Here is a 16,830-nt window from a genome sequence, read left to right on the forward strand (position 1 = left end):
GGTCCTCCTGAAGATATGCCTACAGTTAAGTGAGATGACATTTCACCATCCTTGCATCTAAGGAGCACTCAGGCTGTACTTAAAGACATTATCTGTTTCTTCTTCTGACAGTTTATGGATCCTCAATACCCTTCTAACCTTAGAACTGTTTAACTAACCTCCTTGCTCTTCAGAACTTTGGAATGGGGCCTGACAGCAGATTTCCCCACTGCTTTTGATTTCTTGATTGCTGCCACCACAGGTGTTGCTGACCCAAGTGAAATGAAATCAATGACAGTTTCAATCTTTTCTCCATCAATCATGATGTTGCCTATTAGTCCAGCAGCTCTAAGGAAGCTGGATGAACTCACCTCCCATTGGGAAGTGCAACCTCCAGGGCCAGGTGGAGGGTGACTATGAGTCCAGATCAGCTCAATAGCAGGCACATGGGACACTTGAGCCACAGGAAGCTTACACCATACTATATCCCATACTAGATCCTTGCTTCTAAAAGAGGGAAAGCCAAGTGTCTCCATCACTGTCAAGCTTCAGGGGAGTAGTGAACTGATGACACAGGCACAATTCTCACCCCAACTCCATACTGTGGAGTATGCCTAGGAAACAACACACAAACTCCACACCACTGCCTTGAGTTAGGCCTACTCAACATCGAGGTACTTATCCTGAGGAAGTGACAGGGAAAAAAGCTCAGTCGTAACTATGTCTAGGGAATAAGGTCCCATTACATTTTGCTTACACCTTGACTGGCTAGGTAAGATCACCCACCAGAACTGAGAAGGCTGGAAAGACTACGTAATTTCAAGTTCCCCAAGATGGTGTGCATGAATATCAAAGTGAGTGGAGTTCAGAAAGGTAAGTTGGAGTTTCCCCTGGAGTTTGGAAAGGAGAAGCCTCTTCCTATCCAGAGACACACAAGTGAATGTCTGACCAGCTGTTTGTTCATTCTGTGTTTGTGTCTCAGGATGTTACATAACATGATCAACCTGATCTGATGTCAGAAGTCTCCTCAAAAGTGTGGTTGGCATGGAATAAAATACATATAAGGATTTTCAGGCACCCTTATTCATAAGGATGACATGAGAATAATTGATGCCTTTGAGCTTTGGTGTTGGAGAAGAGTACTGAATATCCCATGGAAAAGAACAAATAAATATGTCTTGGAGAAAGTACAGCCACAGTGCTCCTTGGAGGCAAAGATGATAAAGCTTCACCTCACCTACTTCAGGAATGTTGCTAGGAGGGTTTATTTCTTGGAGAGACATGGTGCTTGGAGAGGAAGACCAGATAGACTGACGCAGTGACTGTTGCAATGGGCTCTAATGTGTTAGGAAGTGTGAGGATGGCACAGGATAGGACGGTTCAGATTTGTTGTTCATAGGGTTGCTCAGGGTTGTACTTGATTCAATGGCACCTAACGATGACTTTCTGGCAGAGGTTCTGCATCTGGATTAATGCTGGACTTGAACTGGTTGCCTAGCTTACCTGCTGACTCTGGACTCCTCAGCCTCCATAGAGATGCCTCTCTTCTGAGGTCTGAGCCACAAACCTGGGACCTGGCAGCCTGTACACACCTGTAACCTCTTCTGTTGAAATTGTTCCCTTTCCCCAGGCACCTCACCCTCCGCCCAGATGGATACATAAACCCTTCATTGGTTTTGGTTCCCTAGAACCAAGCAGACTCTAGTGACTTAGTGGTAAGGAGTCACGCTGCCAACCCAAAGGTACGTATGTGGTGGTTTGAAGCTACCTGCTTCTCCTTGGGAGGAAGATGAGCAATTTCCTCTTGTATGATTCAGTGCCTCTGAAAACCTACTTGAGGATCAGCTATGAGTCAGTTCTGATGCAAGGGCACACAACAGGGAACCCAGCCTGACACCTCCTACGTGGGACCAGGACCTTGTTTGGAAATCAGGTCTTTGAAGACGGCTGGAGTTACATCAAGGAGTTCATTCGGGTGGCGTTACGTGTTGGGTTGTTAAAAGTGGGACTCACTTAATTGCTGGCGGAGAAAAGACTAGGCTGCCCAGCTTTCGCTGGAAACTCAAGGAAGGGTCACTGTGTGTGCGTGCGCACGAGCACAACAGTAGTTTGTGTGTGGTTTAGCTTCTGGTTAACATGTGGTCCTGCCGGAGAGGGCAGCAGGGGAAAGGGGCAGATAGAGAAGGCAGGTATTTGACTGCTGACGTGGACTGGGACCACCAGGCAGCTGCAGGACGAAGAGGACAGGTGAGGACTATTCTCGAGAGCCACTGCAGAAGGCGAGGCCCTGCCAGCCCCAGAACTTTGACTTCTCATCTCCAGAAATCTTCCAGGGGAAGCGTGCATTTCTGTCATTTTGAAATGATACTTTGCCAACCACTTTGTACATCAGTCCCAGGAGGCTCCATCATCTGAGGCACGTTACTCTCAGGACCAGGACAGAGCTGTGTCTCAGCAGAAATGTCAGCTGTCTTTGGCATGGAGCTGATATTTAACCTGCCTGTGACTGATGGAACACAGTGCTCACCTACCTTTTCCACCTGGGCCTTAATGGGGAATGCCTTCATGTGGTGCCCTCTACTTGTAGACTCAAGTAACTGCAGGAACCTGAAGGTGAGGGTGGAGGTGCTGGGGACCTCAGTCCACAGACCCACATCAGAGCACCATCAGAACACAACTGAAAATCGCCAACACATTGCCAGCAGTCAGAACTGGCTCAGCTGATTCGCCAGAGAGCTTCCAGGGGCTGTCAGCTAGCTGCATAGGAGGATGCTGCCCATCCTTCTCCTACGAAGCCTCTGGTGAATCCAAACGCTCAAAGAGACGCTACCTTTGGGTTAACAGTGCAGCCCCATGGATTGTACCTCCACAGTTCCTCTACTGTGACACATGCACCTCATTAATTGTATAAAAGTTTGTATACTGCTAACATTTCCCCCTCCATTTTATTCAAAATGCCTTCCATTACCAAAATCACATTTTAGTAATAATACAAAGCAGAAAATAATTTTGGTTTTGAAAGGGTTCAATATGACCTGGGCAGGTCTCTAGGATGCTCTGCCATCTGACCTCGTTCAGGACGTTTCTGGAGCAGGCCAGGACCTGGCTCTGGCCTCACCACTGCAACAGGCACCACCTGGGCCCTTGGGTTATGCCTGCCATTCCTCGACTCCACTGTCTGACTTGGTGGTGCAAACACTCTTCCTCTAACTGAGAAGAGAGCTAGAGCTCCATCAGAAGTGTCATGGAAGAAAGGTCTGGTGATCAGCTTGTGAAAAGTTAGCCCCTGAGAGCCTGACGGAGCACCCGTGAGCTGGAACTTAATTCAGCCCCATGGTTCAACTCTAATGTGAACAAATCACACCAGAGAGCCACTAACTCCTTACATTAACCAAACATATAAGATCAGAGTGCAGTTCTGCTCAGGAAAGCTCAAAAGGCAGGAAGGATGAAGGGAAATGAGAACCACAGGGAGGACGTGAGCTGTCACAATGTTGCTGCTGCTGTTATGTGCCACTGAGTAGCTTGTGACTCACAGTGACCAACAACAGCCCTATACCCTGCTCTATCCTGTGCCAATCTATCATCTCTGACACACATACCCCCATTATCCCAGTTACTGATCAATCCATCTCATCAAAGATCTTCCTTTGTTGAGCTGTCCTTCCCTCCACCCTCCCAAGCTGATGTCCCTCTTCAAGGTCTGATCAGTCCTTGGAACATGTCCAAAGTATGTCAGATGAAGCCTCAGAATCCTTGCCTCCAAGGATCAGCCTGGTTTTACCCTCTCTAGGACAAGCATGTTTATTCTCCTAGCAGTCCATGTTCGTATTCAAAACACTTCTCCAGCACCATAGCTCAAAGGCATCAATTCTCCTTCTATTATCCCTAGTCATTGTCCAGCTTTCTGACACATAGCAAGCAATTGCAAAGGCTATGGCCTGAATCAGATGCACCTTAGTCTCCACACTGACATCACCACTCTTTAGTACTCTGGAGAGGTCTCTGATAGCAGACTTTCCCAATGCAATTAGTCTTTTAATTTCCTGGCTGCTGGTAGTGTAGATTGTGGAGTCAAGCAAACTAAAGCTGTTAACCATCTCAATCTTCACCATCCATCATAATGCTGCCAATGGGCCCAGTGGTGAAGAGCTTTGTTTTCTTGAGCTTCAATCCATATTTAAGGAGGCAGTCCTTGACCTTCTACAGCAAGCACTTCAGAAGTCTTCAGTTTCAGCAAGCAGAAACATGTCATTTGTGTAACACAGATTGTTGATGAGTCTTCTTCCAATCCTGATGCCACATTTCTCCTCATAGCGCCCAGCCTTCCAGATTATCTGTCTGCATACAGAATGGAAAGAAATGGAGACAGGACACATGCCTGCAGTATACCCTTCTCAATTTTGAACCATGCAGTGTTTCCTTGCTCTGTTCGGATGACTGCCTCCTGGTCCAAGTACATGTTTTGCATAAGCATGATTAAGTGTTATGGGAGTCATTCCCATTTGTCTCAAGGTTAGCCATAGATTGTTGTGACCCATACAGTCAGATGCCTTTGCACTGTCAATGAAAGAGACATTCCTTTGTTGCTCTTTGCTTTGAGCCAAGATCCATCTACCATTAGCTATAATATCTTTAGCACCATGGCCTTTTTTAAACCCAGCCTGTACTTCTAATAGTTCTCTGCTGATGTGCTATTCTAGTCATTTTGGATAATTTTCAGCAGAATCTTGCTTGCATGTGATATGAATGATACTATTCAATAATTTCCACACTCTGTCGGGCCACCTTTCTTTGAAATGGGAATACAGATCTCTTCCAGTCAGTTGGCCAGGTAGTTGTCCTCCATATTTCTTGGCACAACTTGGTGAGCACATCCAGGGCAGAATCCATCAACAAACGGATAGGTAGAGAAGCTGTGGTATATTCGCACAATGGAATACTATGCTGCATTGAAAAACAAGGAACTCATGCAATATTATTCAAAATGGGTGACCCTGGAGGACATTATGCTGAGTGAGGTATCTCAGTCACAAAGGGACAAATGCTATATGGTGCCACTGTTGTAGAATGAGGCTGGCATCTGGGTGGGGGTAAGACAGAAAAACTGGATGAAATATGTTTACGGCATTGAAGTCTATGGGGGAGAGAACAGTCTAAAAGTATTATATTTTAGGGCATTATTTTTATCATAGGAGTACGCAATGAGGGTTGCAGAGTGGATTATATTTGGGGGTAGGGGTGGGGTTTGGGGAGGTGCGGGGGGATTATGTACCAATGAGGGAGTTTTTCTTTTGCTTTTCAAGGAGAGGAGCAAACGGGGGGGGGGGTTTGTGCGGGGAGAAGAGTGCAACAATGAATGAATGGAATTCCAAAATCTCTGTAGATGTTCATGGAAATGAAAAATAAACAAACTAAATTAATTAAAAAAAATATGTCAACTGGTACACTGTCAATTCCAGGGGCGTTTTTTTTTTTGCCAATTCAGAGCAGCGTGAACTTCATCACCACAAGCTCTTGTTCATATACTGTTTCATGAAATTCTTCTGTGTCTGCTAATTCCTTTTGGTACAATGAATCTGTATCCTCTTTCAATCTTCTTTAATGCTTTCTGGATCATTTAATATTCTGTCCAAAGCACCCTTAAGTATCGCAACTTGAGGCGTGAATTCGTTCTTTAGTTGCTTCAGCTTAAGAAATGTTGAGTTCAGCCCTTCTAATTTTCAGACTCCAGCTCTTTGCACATTTCATTATAATACTTTACTTTGTCTTCGTGTGCTGTCCTTTGAAGTTTTCTGTTCAGCTCCTTAATTTCTGCCCTTTGCTTTGGCTCCTTGGGTGTTCTAGTGTAATATTCATATTCAGAGTCCTTTCTGATATCCATCTTGGTCTTTTCTTTCTCCTCTGTCTTTGTACTGACCCATTCTTCTTGGATGATGTTCTTGATAACCTCTCACAACTCATATGGTCTTTGCTCAAGTCCTCAAACCTGTTCCTAAGATGGTTTTGAAATTCAGGTGGGATAGACTCAAAGTAAAATTTTGGTTTCTGTGGATTTGATGAAATTTTCCTTAGCTTCAGCCTGAACTAGGTGGTGGTCTGTTTCACAATCAGCACATGGCCCTGTTTTTACAGCGATATTGAGCATCTCCAGCGATTCTTTCCATAGATGTAATCAATATGATTCCTGTGTATACCATCAGGTGAAATCCATGTGTATAGCCTGCGTTTAAGTTTCTTAGTTTATGTTTTCCAACGATTGATCTTTCTTCCCTGTTCCCAACTTTTGCAATCCAGTCAGCCATTATTATCTTGATCGCATGCTTAATCGAACCTTGACTGCAAAGTTGGCAGAAAACTTCTATTTGGCAGAAAACTTCTATTCCTCCTCTTTGGCTCTAGTTGCTGGTATGTATGTTTGAATGATAGTGGTATTTGTCACAATGTGGGGACTGTAAATGAAGCCATGAAACAAAAATCTGCATGACTTTTTTCTACGAAGATGGCGCCGAAAGCTAAGAAGGAAGCCCCTGCCCCTCCCAAAACTGAAGCCAAAAAGCAAAGGCATTAAAGGCCAAGAAGGCAGTCCTGAAGGGCGTCCACAGCCAAAAAAAAAAGAAGATCCGCACGTCACCCACCTTCTGGCGGCCTAAGACGCTGAGACTCTGAAGGCAGCCCAAATACCCCGGAAGAGCGCCCCCAGGAGAAACAAGCTTGACCACTACGGCATCATCAAATTTCCCCTGACCACTGAGTTGGCTATGAAGAAGATAGAAGATAACAACACACTTGTGTTCATTGTGGATGTCAAGGCCAACAAGCACCAAATTAAACAAGCGAAGCTCTATGACATTGATGTGGCTAAGGTCAACATTTTGATTAGGCCTGATGGAGAGAAGAAGGCCTATGTTTGACTTGCTCCTAATATGATGCTTTGGATGTTGCCAACAAAATTAGGATCATCTAAACTGAGTCCAGTGGGCTAATTGTAAATATAAATTTTTCTCACAAAAAAAAAATCTGCATGAATGGTTGAAGGGAAAATAAATTGCTTTGCAATTGTTCAAAGTATGCATGAGAGTGAGAGAAGCCCATGATGCATAGCTCTGCGGTGACATCAGGATGGACTTGGTGGCAGGCAGTTTGGTTCCCACCCAGTCTCTCCCTTCCACTTCTCCAGCGTACCTGTTGGAGGCTACACTCTGGTAGTGCCTGATGCTGCTCCCGAGCCCACGTAGCACCAGGCCTGCAGCAGGGGCAGGCCGATGGGCTCCTTCCCAGGAATCTTCAGGGGCCAGACCGACAGGGGGCAGCCTCACATGGTCCGGCTGTACTCGATGCTGCCCTTGGCTGAGAGGCTGGACCAGGGAAGGAAGCTGCAGAGCAGGCTGTGGGCCTGGCGGTAGAGCCGTTGGGGGATGGCGCAGGGGCTCAGGCTGGCGAGAGTGGAGCCCAGGTGCTGGATGTAGTCCGTGAGGGGTCGTTAAGGAAGACGCTGGCCCACTGTCACGTGGTCCTGTGGAGGGGTGTGATGACCCCTGGGTCAGCACAGGGCTGGTGGCACAAGGGGCTCCCACAAGGCCAAGTCTTGCATGCTAAAGGATGATGGGTGGCGTCTGCTCTGGCAAAAGGCAGTGAGGTCACCTGAACCCCCTGACTGAGCCCAACTCACAGTAGGTGCTGGGGCAAGGGGCCTGTGTCCCTAGTTCCACCCCATGATCTCAAACCTTGGGACAGCAGGACAGATGGAGGGTCCTCATTCCTATGACAAGAGCAGGGTCTGTAGTGTTGAAGGATCAGAACACTCCGAGGGACTGTCCCACACAGGAAGTTGGAGGCCCAAGGGACCCTGGGACACTCAAGTGAGCCTGGATTCATTCGTTTGAGCAAACACACTGTGCACACACGTGTACATGTACACACCAATTCTCTTGCACTCTCCACTGCCATCTAGCTGGGTGACTCCTCACAGCCCCTAACTGGGATGCACACCAGAAACATGCTCAACTGCCATGTTGTGCTGGGTTGTATTTTTCACAACTTTCAAAAAAGAAAAAACGGCTCACCTCGTGACCTACAGCCCATCTGTCAAGGCCCAGAGTGCTCCACAGGGGACACCAGACAAGGGCCACACCTCTGGATCATGCAATCCCACAGGGAAAAGACCACTGTTTCAACTTAAATCTGTGAAAACATAGGAGGGCTTTTACAGCCCATGTGTCTGTCCACTCACAGATACACTCATGTGCCGGGAGCTCTGCCACAGTTAACGGGCTATCCCGGCATGTAGAACAAGTGGTTAGCTCTCAAGAAACACTCGCTGAGTGCATGGACTGACAGATGCCTGGATGGACGGATCTCAGGTCAACAGGGCTGAAATATCCATCTCTCATATGCAACTGAAGTCTGGGGTGCTGAGGGTCAGAGAGCTTGCTCTTCCAACAAGTGAAGCATGTCCGTGGTGGAATGGCTACAGCTCTCAGGTCCAACCCAGAGTTGGCAGTGGGAACACCTGCCACTCTGGAAGAAAGATATAGCTGTCATCTTCCATGGAGACTAGACTCACTGCCTTCTGCAGATTCTGACCCCCAGTGATCCTACCAAGCAGTGCAGAACTGCCCCAGAGGGTTTTCAAGGCTGGGCCTCTTTACAGAAATAGACGGCTTCATCATTCTCCTGTGCAGCTACTGACCTTGGAAATTGAGTGCTTTAACCACTCTGCCACCAGGACTGCTATTACAATCACTACCTCCAAACCTAATCCAGCCCATTGACATTGAGTCCAACTCAGTGTAAGCATGTAAGAGTGGACATGCCCCACAGGCTTCTGAGGCTGCCAACTTTAGGGAACAGACTGTCTCCTTTCCTGTCCTGGAGCACTTAGCGGGTTCAAACCACAGACCTTTCAGTTAGCAGCCAAGTGTTGCATAAAGATTACAGCCTTGGAGACCAGATAGGAAGCTTCTACTCCATCCTACAGGAAGCAACGGCAGTAGACTTGATGGGTTATGTTGGTATTAAAAATGTGGCTTGCTTTGGGGAAAATGTGGCCTCCTGAAAGTCATCTGATGGAGATTAGCCCCCATCCCACTACTGCAGGGTAAAGGATATAAGATCGTCCATGGAGGGTGGCCACCATTGATGTAGAGGACGTAGGTGAAGCCATCTTTGAGGACCCCCCGGATGGAGTAGTAGTAGGGCAGATAGTGGTGCTGCTTAAAGTCTCTGTTCTCATAGAAGTTTATTGCTGTGTTGTTGGTGGTGAGGACGTGTAGGTAGATGGCTTTACAGTGGTCCTGGGCGGTGGTCGATATATGATCCTTCAAACTTTCAAGTAAAAGGGAGCCTGGGAAAGAAGAGATGAAGGTGAAGGTGATACCCAGCAGGGTAGTTAGAAAGGGGGGGGGGGGGGAACGGGGACACACGGACACACAGCGTGGAGGAAGTGCTCCTGCAGAGAGCTCTTGGTCTGACACAGCCAAAGCCAAACTTCTTCAGTCTCCTCTGTAGGCTCAACTTACTGTGGAATCTTCACTGGCCATTCAGACAATTAAGAAGGGTGATGCTTGGTCCAGTCAACACAGACTGGCCAGGCAGGGGTGATGTTTGGACACCCCGTTTCCTGACCACATGACCCCCTGGGGTCGGGATTTAGGACAAGTCTGCGACAGGGCTCTGGGCACTTGTTGCGCACTGGGTAGGGGCAGTTGTCAGCACTTTCTGAAGGGTGATCTTGACTCTTAGTCAAGAACTCCTCGTGAGATGACATGAGCCTGTACCTGGCGGTAGGTAGAAGTGGTAAAAGCAGGGCTGTCACATTAGACATGGGAACTGGAAAGAAGGCGGCTGCAGGACCACAGGGATATAGAGATTAGCTGGGGAGGTGAGGTGGCAAAGCTCTGAGCCAAGGTGGCAGGACAAAGCTGAAAGAACAGGCCAGAGAGCTGCGTATTCACTGGGACCAGTGGCTGCTGCTTGATAAGGTGGTCGGACACCCTGACCTGGGCCCCCTGCCCCTTACCTATGCCGTGCTTCCGGAACTCCTTCACTACTCCCAGACTCAGGATGTATGCAACCTGGGTGTCCACAGAAAAGCTGGAGGCTAGAATATCTCCATCCTAGAGAAATAGTTGAAGGATGACGTTGGGTTAGTGACCTTGTAGGGAACAGGACACAGGAGGACCTGACTTCCCTGCCAGTGTCTGCAGGACCGGGGAAGGGGAGGGAAGGTGCTATGTAACCAAGTCGACAGTGGAGAGCCCTCACCCCATGGAAATGAGTGTCTTCTGGCAGCTTAGCTGCCACACTGCAAACAGGAGCAGAAAAAGCACAGACGTACAAAGAAAAAGACCAAAGTGAAGTGGGTGCTCCATAAGTGGGAGCTATGGGCCAAGCAAGACAGACAGACATATCACCAGGATCACTGGTCTGACAGGAACTAATGGGATTCCCTACACTACAACCCATAGTCATCCTTGGAGCCAGGAAATGCACTCACTCATCACTTATTATTCAGCCAAATAGCAGACATGTCTGTAAAGTGACCACCACGACCAGGGAGGCCCACACTCCTTAGAACAATCAATCACAAGAATTCACATAGTCAGCTCTCAGAAGGCAGGAAGGGAGGAGGGACAAACAGAAATGGGAAACACAAGGAGGAACTAGAAAGAGTGCTGTTACCTGTTCAGGCTGTTGTTAATAGGAAAAATTATGTATATGAATTGTTGAGTGGAAAAACAATTTCCTCTGCAAACCTTTCACCCAAATCACAATATAAAGTTAAAAAACAAAACAAAAACTTTCCCAGAGACTTCTGGAAACCTCTATCATGTCCTTTCTGTTTTGTTGGTAGGTTATATCTCGGCATTGAATAAAATGGTAAAAGCAACTCAGGAGGAAACTGAGCTGAACAATTTCTCTGAAAAGAAACTGCAGGGATCAGGTCTCTCGCTCGAGCTTGGATTATGGAAGTTTCCAAGCCATGTTCTAAGGAGCAGGGGGTATAATTCTGTCACTAGGTTCCCCTGGCTGTCTTGTGAACATCACCTTCGATATATCACCACACAGACTTACCTTTTTATTTGTATGTGAAAATACACATTCTAGGGCACACTCCCAACTCACCATGTTCCCTACATTCAGTTGAGTGACAGTGGTCCTATCTCCGTGTGGTCTCACATCTTCACCATCTCCACTCATTCTGGCTGGTACTTCCGTGATGACTCAGACGCTCTGTGCCCCGAATACCTCCTCAGAGGACTCACTGCTGCCAGCCTGCCCTCACCTGGATAACCCTCACGGGTGAGTGGCGCTCACTGCTGCCAGCCTGCCTTCACCTGGATAAACCTCACGGGTGCACAGTGCTCAATGCTGCCAGCCTACCCTCACCTGGATAAACCTCACGTTGCTCAGCACTGCCCAAACTGAACGCTCACCAGCTAGCTCAGCTATTCCTTCTCTCCAGATAACTTCTCCATGGATTATTTTGGTTCAAAAGTTAATGATAATGCCAGAGGAGCAGGTGGGATAAAATCCAAAATCATAAAAGAAATCGGGCTGGCTGGTCCAACAGAGACTGGTGAGACCATTAGTTTACCATTTGAGCACTAAACTGAACTCCCTTTTGTGACCCAATTTTCATCCAAACACTTGACAGGTTTATAAGGTGAATAGTAACATTAGGGAGGTAATGAATCCTTAAAACACTCAATCACAGGAGATCAAAAGGACAGTATTTGCTGAGGTAGAGAGCTCAGAGGGTAGAAGAGTAGGAGAGAAGGATGAAGGGAAAGGGGAACCACAGGGAGGAAATGCAAGAATGCTGTTACAACGTGGGGACTGTAATTAAAGCCACACAACAAAATTTCTAGGAGAGACTGAATAGAAAACCAATTTGTTCTGTAAAATTTCACTCGAAGCACAATAAAAAGTAAAAGAAGAAAGTTAATTTCCTATTTATTTGGAATATTATTTCTTATAACAGGTATGAATCTGTATTTTACATAATAAACACCTATAAAAACAGTGAAGAGATCAGGGGTTCCCTGAATCACGATTCCAGGACAGACTTACCTCTTTATGTATCTTGGTCCTACTTTTGATCTCAGCTACTATCATTCCCACGATGGCACCTCTGTATGTGGCAGCGAGGGAGAAGAACTTCTTGTTGGACGTGATGTCACGATACCATGAGTCTGGGTACCTGCGAAGTAAAGACACACTCAGTGGCAGCCGCCTGACACCAAGGCCACCTGAGGCTGGTTAGTAATCATGTTATCATTCCCTGTGATCTGAGATGTGACCAGCCAATCAGTAAAGGGATCAGGGGTGAGTGTGCCTGCATCACTTTTTGTCTCTCAGTGGAAGGAGAGAGAAGCGAGTAGGAGATAAGAGACCAGAAGTAGAGCACAACTCTGGACCCAGCTCCCCACACTGGGAAGCTTCTTGACATAGGAAAGATTGCCAAGGAATGCAGGACAACAGCTGCTGAGGGAAATGAGGACCTTCCTCCAGAACCCACCTGGGGAAAAGGCTCACCAGAGCTCCTTATGTTCTTACTCAAAGTGGTGTAAATGGCCATCTCAGACTGACTCATAAATTGGTAGCATCTTGCTTGTTAATGTTTTAAAGTTTGCATATATTTTTTCCGATTGCCAAAGCTGTATATGTGTACGTCAGGAAAGTATGTGGTTACAGAAAGGCGGAAAAAAAATTAGACATCAATAAAGTTGGATAATGAATAAGGAAGACTGAAATAGAACTGATGCTTTTACATTGCAGGGCTGGTGAAGTGTATTTAATAACCAACAGACTGCCAAAGAAACAAAGCAAGCTTGCTTGTAAGACGTGTAGCCAGAGTGCTCCTTAGAAGTGAGGGTGGCGAGACTTCACTTCACATAATCTGGGCATGCTGAATGAAGCGCTAGACTCTGGAGAAGGTCACCAAACCTGATAAAAATAGAGGGTCAGTGAAAGAGCAGAAGACCCTCTCAACAGAGTGGTGGACTGTCAAAGAACTGCACCAATGAGTGTAAACACAGCAGACCACAAAGATGGGTTATGGTCTTACACACGGGGCTGTGATGAGGGGAAGCCAACTCCACAGCATCTAAGAATAGCTCAATAACAGCAGCTCACCCAATCTTATGAAAACATTTTGTTCCAAGGCTTACAGCCTCCTACACTACAGAGTCAAGGGCCAGAGATACCACAGCATATACTACTTCACAGTGTGCTTTACAAAATTGAATACCAGGTTAAAATGCTTGTCAATAATGACTGTTCTTCCAGTCATTTCGCCATCCAGGTTTCATAAACTGCCCTCACCCTTAGATCCTTAGTCTGAAGCCTTCCTCTAAAGATGCAGGTAGGCCTCGAGGTCTGTGGGTTCAACTCCAGACACCCCCCCAAAAAGACAATTTCACAATATAGCATGTCACACCAGTTCTTGGTTTACCAACAATGTATGCTTCCTGCTGCATCTAGCAAAGGGTGGGGGTGTTAAATGCATTGCTACTAAAGCTGGGGGCTCTGATTACCAGCCTCTCAAGGGCTCAGGGACAAAGATAGGCAGGCAGTCCCCTCTTGTCAACATTCACAGCCTCCGATACCTGATGGAAGGTCGACCAAGTGTGCAAAAACATTGGGAAACAGCTTAAATACTGTGTATTTAAGGGAACCTGAGAGGTGCAGTGATCACATATGTTGATGGAAAAACAGCACCAACAGTCTTGTTGATGCAGGGTTGCCATGAACCCTCATTTCTAAAACTCAATATGCAGTATCTGTGAAGTGCGAGGCTGGTAAAGAGCAGGGAAGGGATGGGTTCACCTTGACCTGGGACCACAGTCCCTTCTGCTGTCACCCCTGTGATCTGCCTGTGAACCCTAGACCTCTCCTCCCCACCCACTCCAGTGGGGACCAAGGCCACCCCACACTTACTCGATGGGGAACCAGTCGCCACAGAGATGCTTGACGGTGTCTATGTCATCATGGCCCAGGAGGCGCAGGCTGACCTCACCAAGGGCACTGGACGGTACCACCTCTGTCATTCACACCTATGGAGAGAGGACAGTGTCAGGACAGCCAGGCTGGGGAGCCAGACACTAGCCATGGACATAGCACAGTGCCTGGCCCTCATAGTCATCCCACCTCCAGGGGTCAGGGGTGCACCCAGACTGTCCTTCACAGTCATATCACCTCCAGGGGTCATGGTTGCCCCAGTTTGTCACTCACAGATGTCATCACCAGGGGTCAGAGGTGACCTCACTCTGAAGATGGAGAATTTAAGCCCTAGGCAGAGACCATACCTCCCCACCCTAAGTCAAACCTCACCTTTGGGCTATCTCGCTCTCCTCCCTCCAGCAGAGCTGACCTCCTGGTCTGACAGCCCCTTTCTCCTGGAAGCACAGGGGTGACCATGAAGCACAATGTCACAGTCATGTCCGGGGGGCAGTTCTGGATCGTCACGTGAGCTCAGACACATCCTCAGCCCCAGAATAGCAGATGCAGCAGACACAGGACTGACGGAGCATGTCCAGAGACACAAGATGGACCAAGGCTCTAAGTTACTGAAGACACTTTCACATCAGAATTTGTGTCTTAGGCACCAAGAGGTACTGATGGAACAGGCACGCTTGTTATTAAATGATAGAAGAAGAGAAAGAAAGAGAGGGAAGAAGAAATGCAAGGGGGAAGTCAAGGAGGAGAGAAGGGACAGAAAGACAGACAAGGAAGGAAGAGGAGGGAACCACCATCCCTCTGCCACTGCTGGTAGATTTGAATCCCAGGGACATTTGGGGTCAGCTGCACAATTCCTTACTATGGTACTATGGCAACACAGACAAAGAACAAACAAACCTTTCCTTCATGTTTAAAACTGGCCATTAAAAGGAAAAGCACTGATTAGGAATGAATCTTGGGGGACAGGGAAGGAGCAATTCAGAAAAGGAAGTAGAGAGGTTACACACACGAGGCTGCAGAACGATAAAAGTGCTATTGTAGGGGAGCTCTGGTGGCCTAGTGGCAAGAAGTTGCATTGCAATCCCAGAGGCTCATGGTTCAAATCCACCAGATGCTCTGCCAGGGAAGGAGGGACAATCTCCTCCAGTACCAGTCAGATCCTATTTGACGGTACACACACACACAAAAAAAAAAAAAAAAGAAAAAAATTGCTATTGTACTGTGAGTATATTCAACAACAACAAACAGAGGAGGAGAGAAGGGCTGCATACCACACTGTCCTTTCCCGCCTTGCAGCTTCCAGGTACTGAGGAGAGGTGCTTTTCCACAGAAGAGCAGCTATCAACAGCAGAAATAAGGGCTGAAGTGGAGCCTCAGTGTCCCAGAGCCAACTCCCAGGAGAGGGGTTGGGAGCAGGGGAAGGCTGGGCAGCAAGAAATGCTTCACAGATACCCCTTCTCCTTCTCTGAGAGCTGTGACTGAACTATGGTCACCCCAGCTCCACAGGGGAGGATCACTGCAGAACACTTGGATCCCCTGCACCAAGGCCCCAGTCGTATCTTCATGTTTGCAGAGAATAACTGGCATCTAGGATCCAGGTAAAAATCAACCAACCAACCAAAATCCCAAACCCATGGCCATCAAGTCATCTCAAACTCAGAAGATAGTACAGACTGTCATGTAGGGTTTCTAAGGCATAATCTCTGTGTGATCTGACAGAGTGTAGAAATTACTGAACAATGTCATTAATATCACACACAAGCACAATCCTGCTGAAGAACATCCAAAAATGACTGGAACCGTATATTCACAGAGAACTACCAGAAATACAAGCTGGGTTTAGAAGAGGCTGGGGCACCAGGCATATCATCGTCAATATCAGATGGATCTTGGCTAAAAGCAGAGTATACCAGAGGAATGTCTATCTGTGTTTCATTGACTATGCAAAAGCATTTGACTACCATTTCAATCTATATGCAGAACAGATCATCTGGGAGGCTGGGTTTTATGAGGAGGAATATGGCATCAGGATTGGAGGAAGACTCATCAACAACCTGTGTTATGCAGATGATACAACCCTGCTTGCTGAAACTAAGGAGGAACTGAGGAATTTGCTGCAGAATATCAAAGGTCTTCAATACGGACTGAGGCTCAACATAAAAAATTACCAAAGATTTTCAAAGATTTCCTGATTATTGGTGCCAAGTGTGTTGACTGTGGAGCCAAGCAAGCTATAACTGTTAACAACCTCAATCTCTTCTCCATTTATCATGGTGCTGCCCAATGGTGAGAATCTTTGTCCTCTTGATATTGAAATTCAATCCATATTGAAGACTACAGTCCTTGATTTTTTGTATGTGAACCAATAAAATTTTTTTAAAAAACCAAACCAAACAAACCAAAAATATCAAACAAGAGGACCAGGAGCTGTAACAATACTCGCAGGGTCTCCATGGCCGTCAGGAGCTGGCAGCCAGGCCTTTCTTTCAAGGGGCCTGCGGAGTGGGTTTGAACCACCAGTTCTTCTAGTCAGCAGTTGTCTTTATTACCACACAAGCAGGGTGCTCTAAGACCAAACTCAACCCACTGCCATCAAGAGGCTCTAAGGATCCTGACCTGAGAGACTGCCTGGGAGGATTCTGAGGCCATGAACATCATAGGGGACTGCCTCACCCTTCTCCCTGGGAGCAGCTGGTGGATCCGAGGTTCAGAGAGTTGATTAGCAGTCAAATTCGCTAACCACTGTGCCACCAGTGTGTGGGAACCCTTTGTGGGAAAAATGAAAGGTCAAAATTCCATTCTAGGAGCGCAAGGGCGAGGCCACCAGACCGGGGAACGCAGGGGGAACGCACGCCGCCGCCAGCCGGGGGAGAGCACCCCGCCGCC

The 16,830-nt window shown here is 47.2% G+C and overlaps 1 protein-coding gene across 1 annotated transcript; it reads right to left on the minus strand.

Annotated features, from left to right (window-relative positions):
• Positions 1-7,294: 7,294 nt before the first annotated feature.
• On the minus strand, positions 7,295-14,033 carry NAA60 (N(alpha)-acetyltransferase 60, NatF catalytic subunit). Its single transcript, XM_006897438.1, has 5 exons — positions 13,924-14,033; positions 12,055-12,184; positions 10,001-10,097; positions 9,091-9,325; positions 7,295-7,451 (listed from the first exon to the last, which is right to left on the minus strand). The coding sequence occupies exons 1-5, from the start codon at positions 14,031-14,033 to the stop codon at positions 7,295-7,297; spliced, it is 729 nt and encodes a 242-aa protein (XP_006897500.1).
• Between the last annotated feature and the right edge of the window lie 2,797 nt (positions 14,034-16,830).

Source organism: Elephantulus edwardii, unplaced genomic scaffold, assembly GCF_000299155.1.
Source record: "Elephantulus edwardii isolate Elephantulus edwardi_28Jun2011 unplaced genomic scaffold, EleEdw1.0 scaffold00209, whole genome shotgun sequence".
Taxonomy (NCBI): domain Eukaryota; kingdom Metazoa; phylum Chordata; class Mammalia; order Macroscelidea; family Macroscelididae; genus Elephantulus; species Elephantulus edwardii.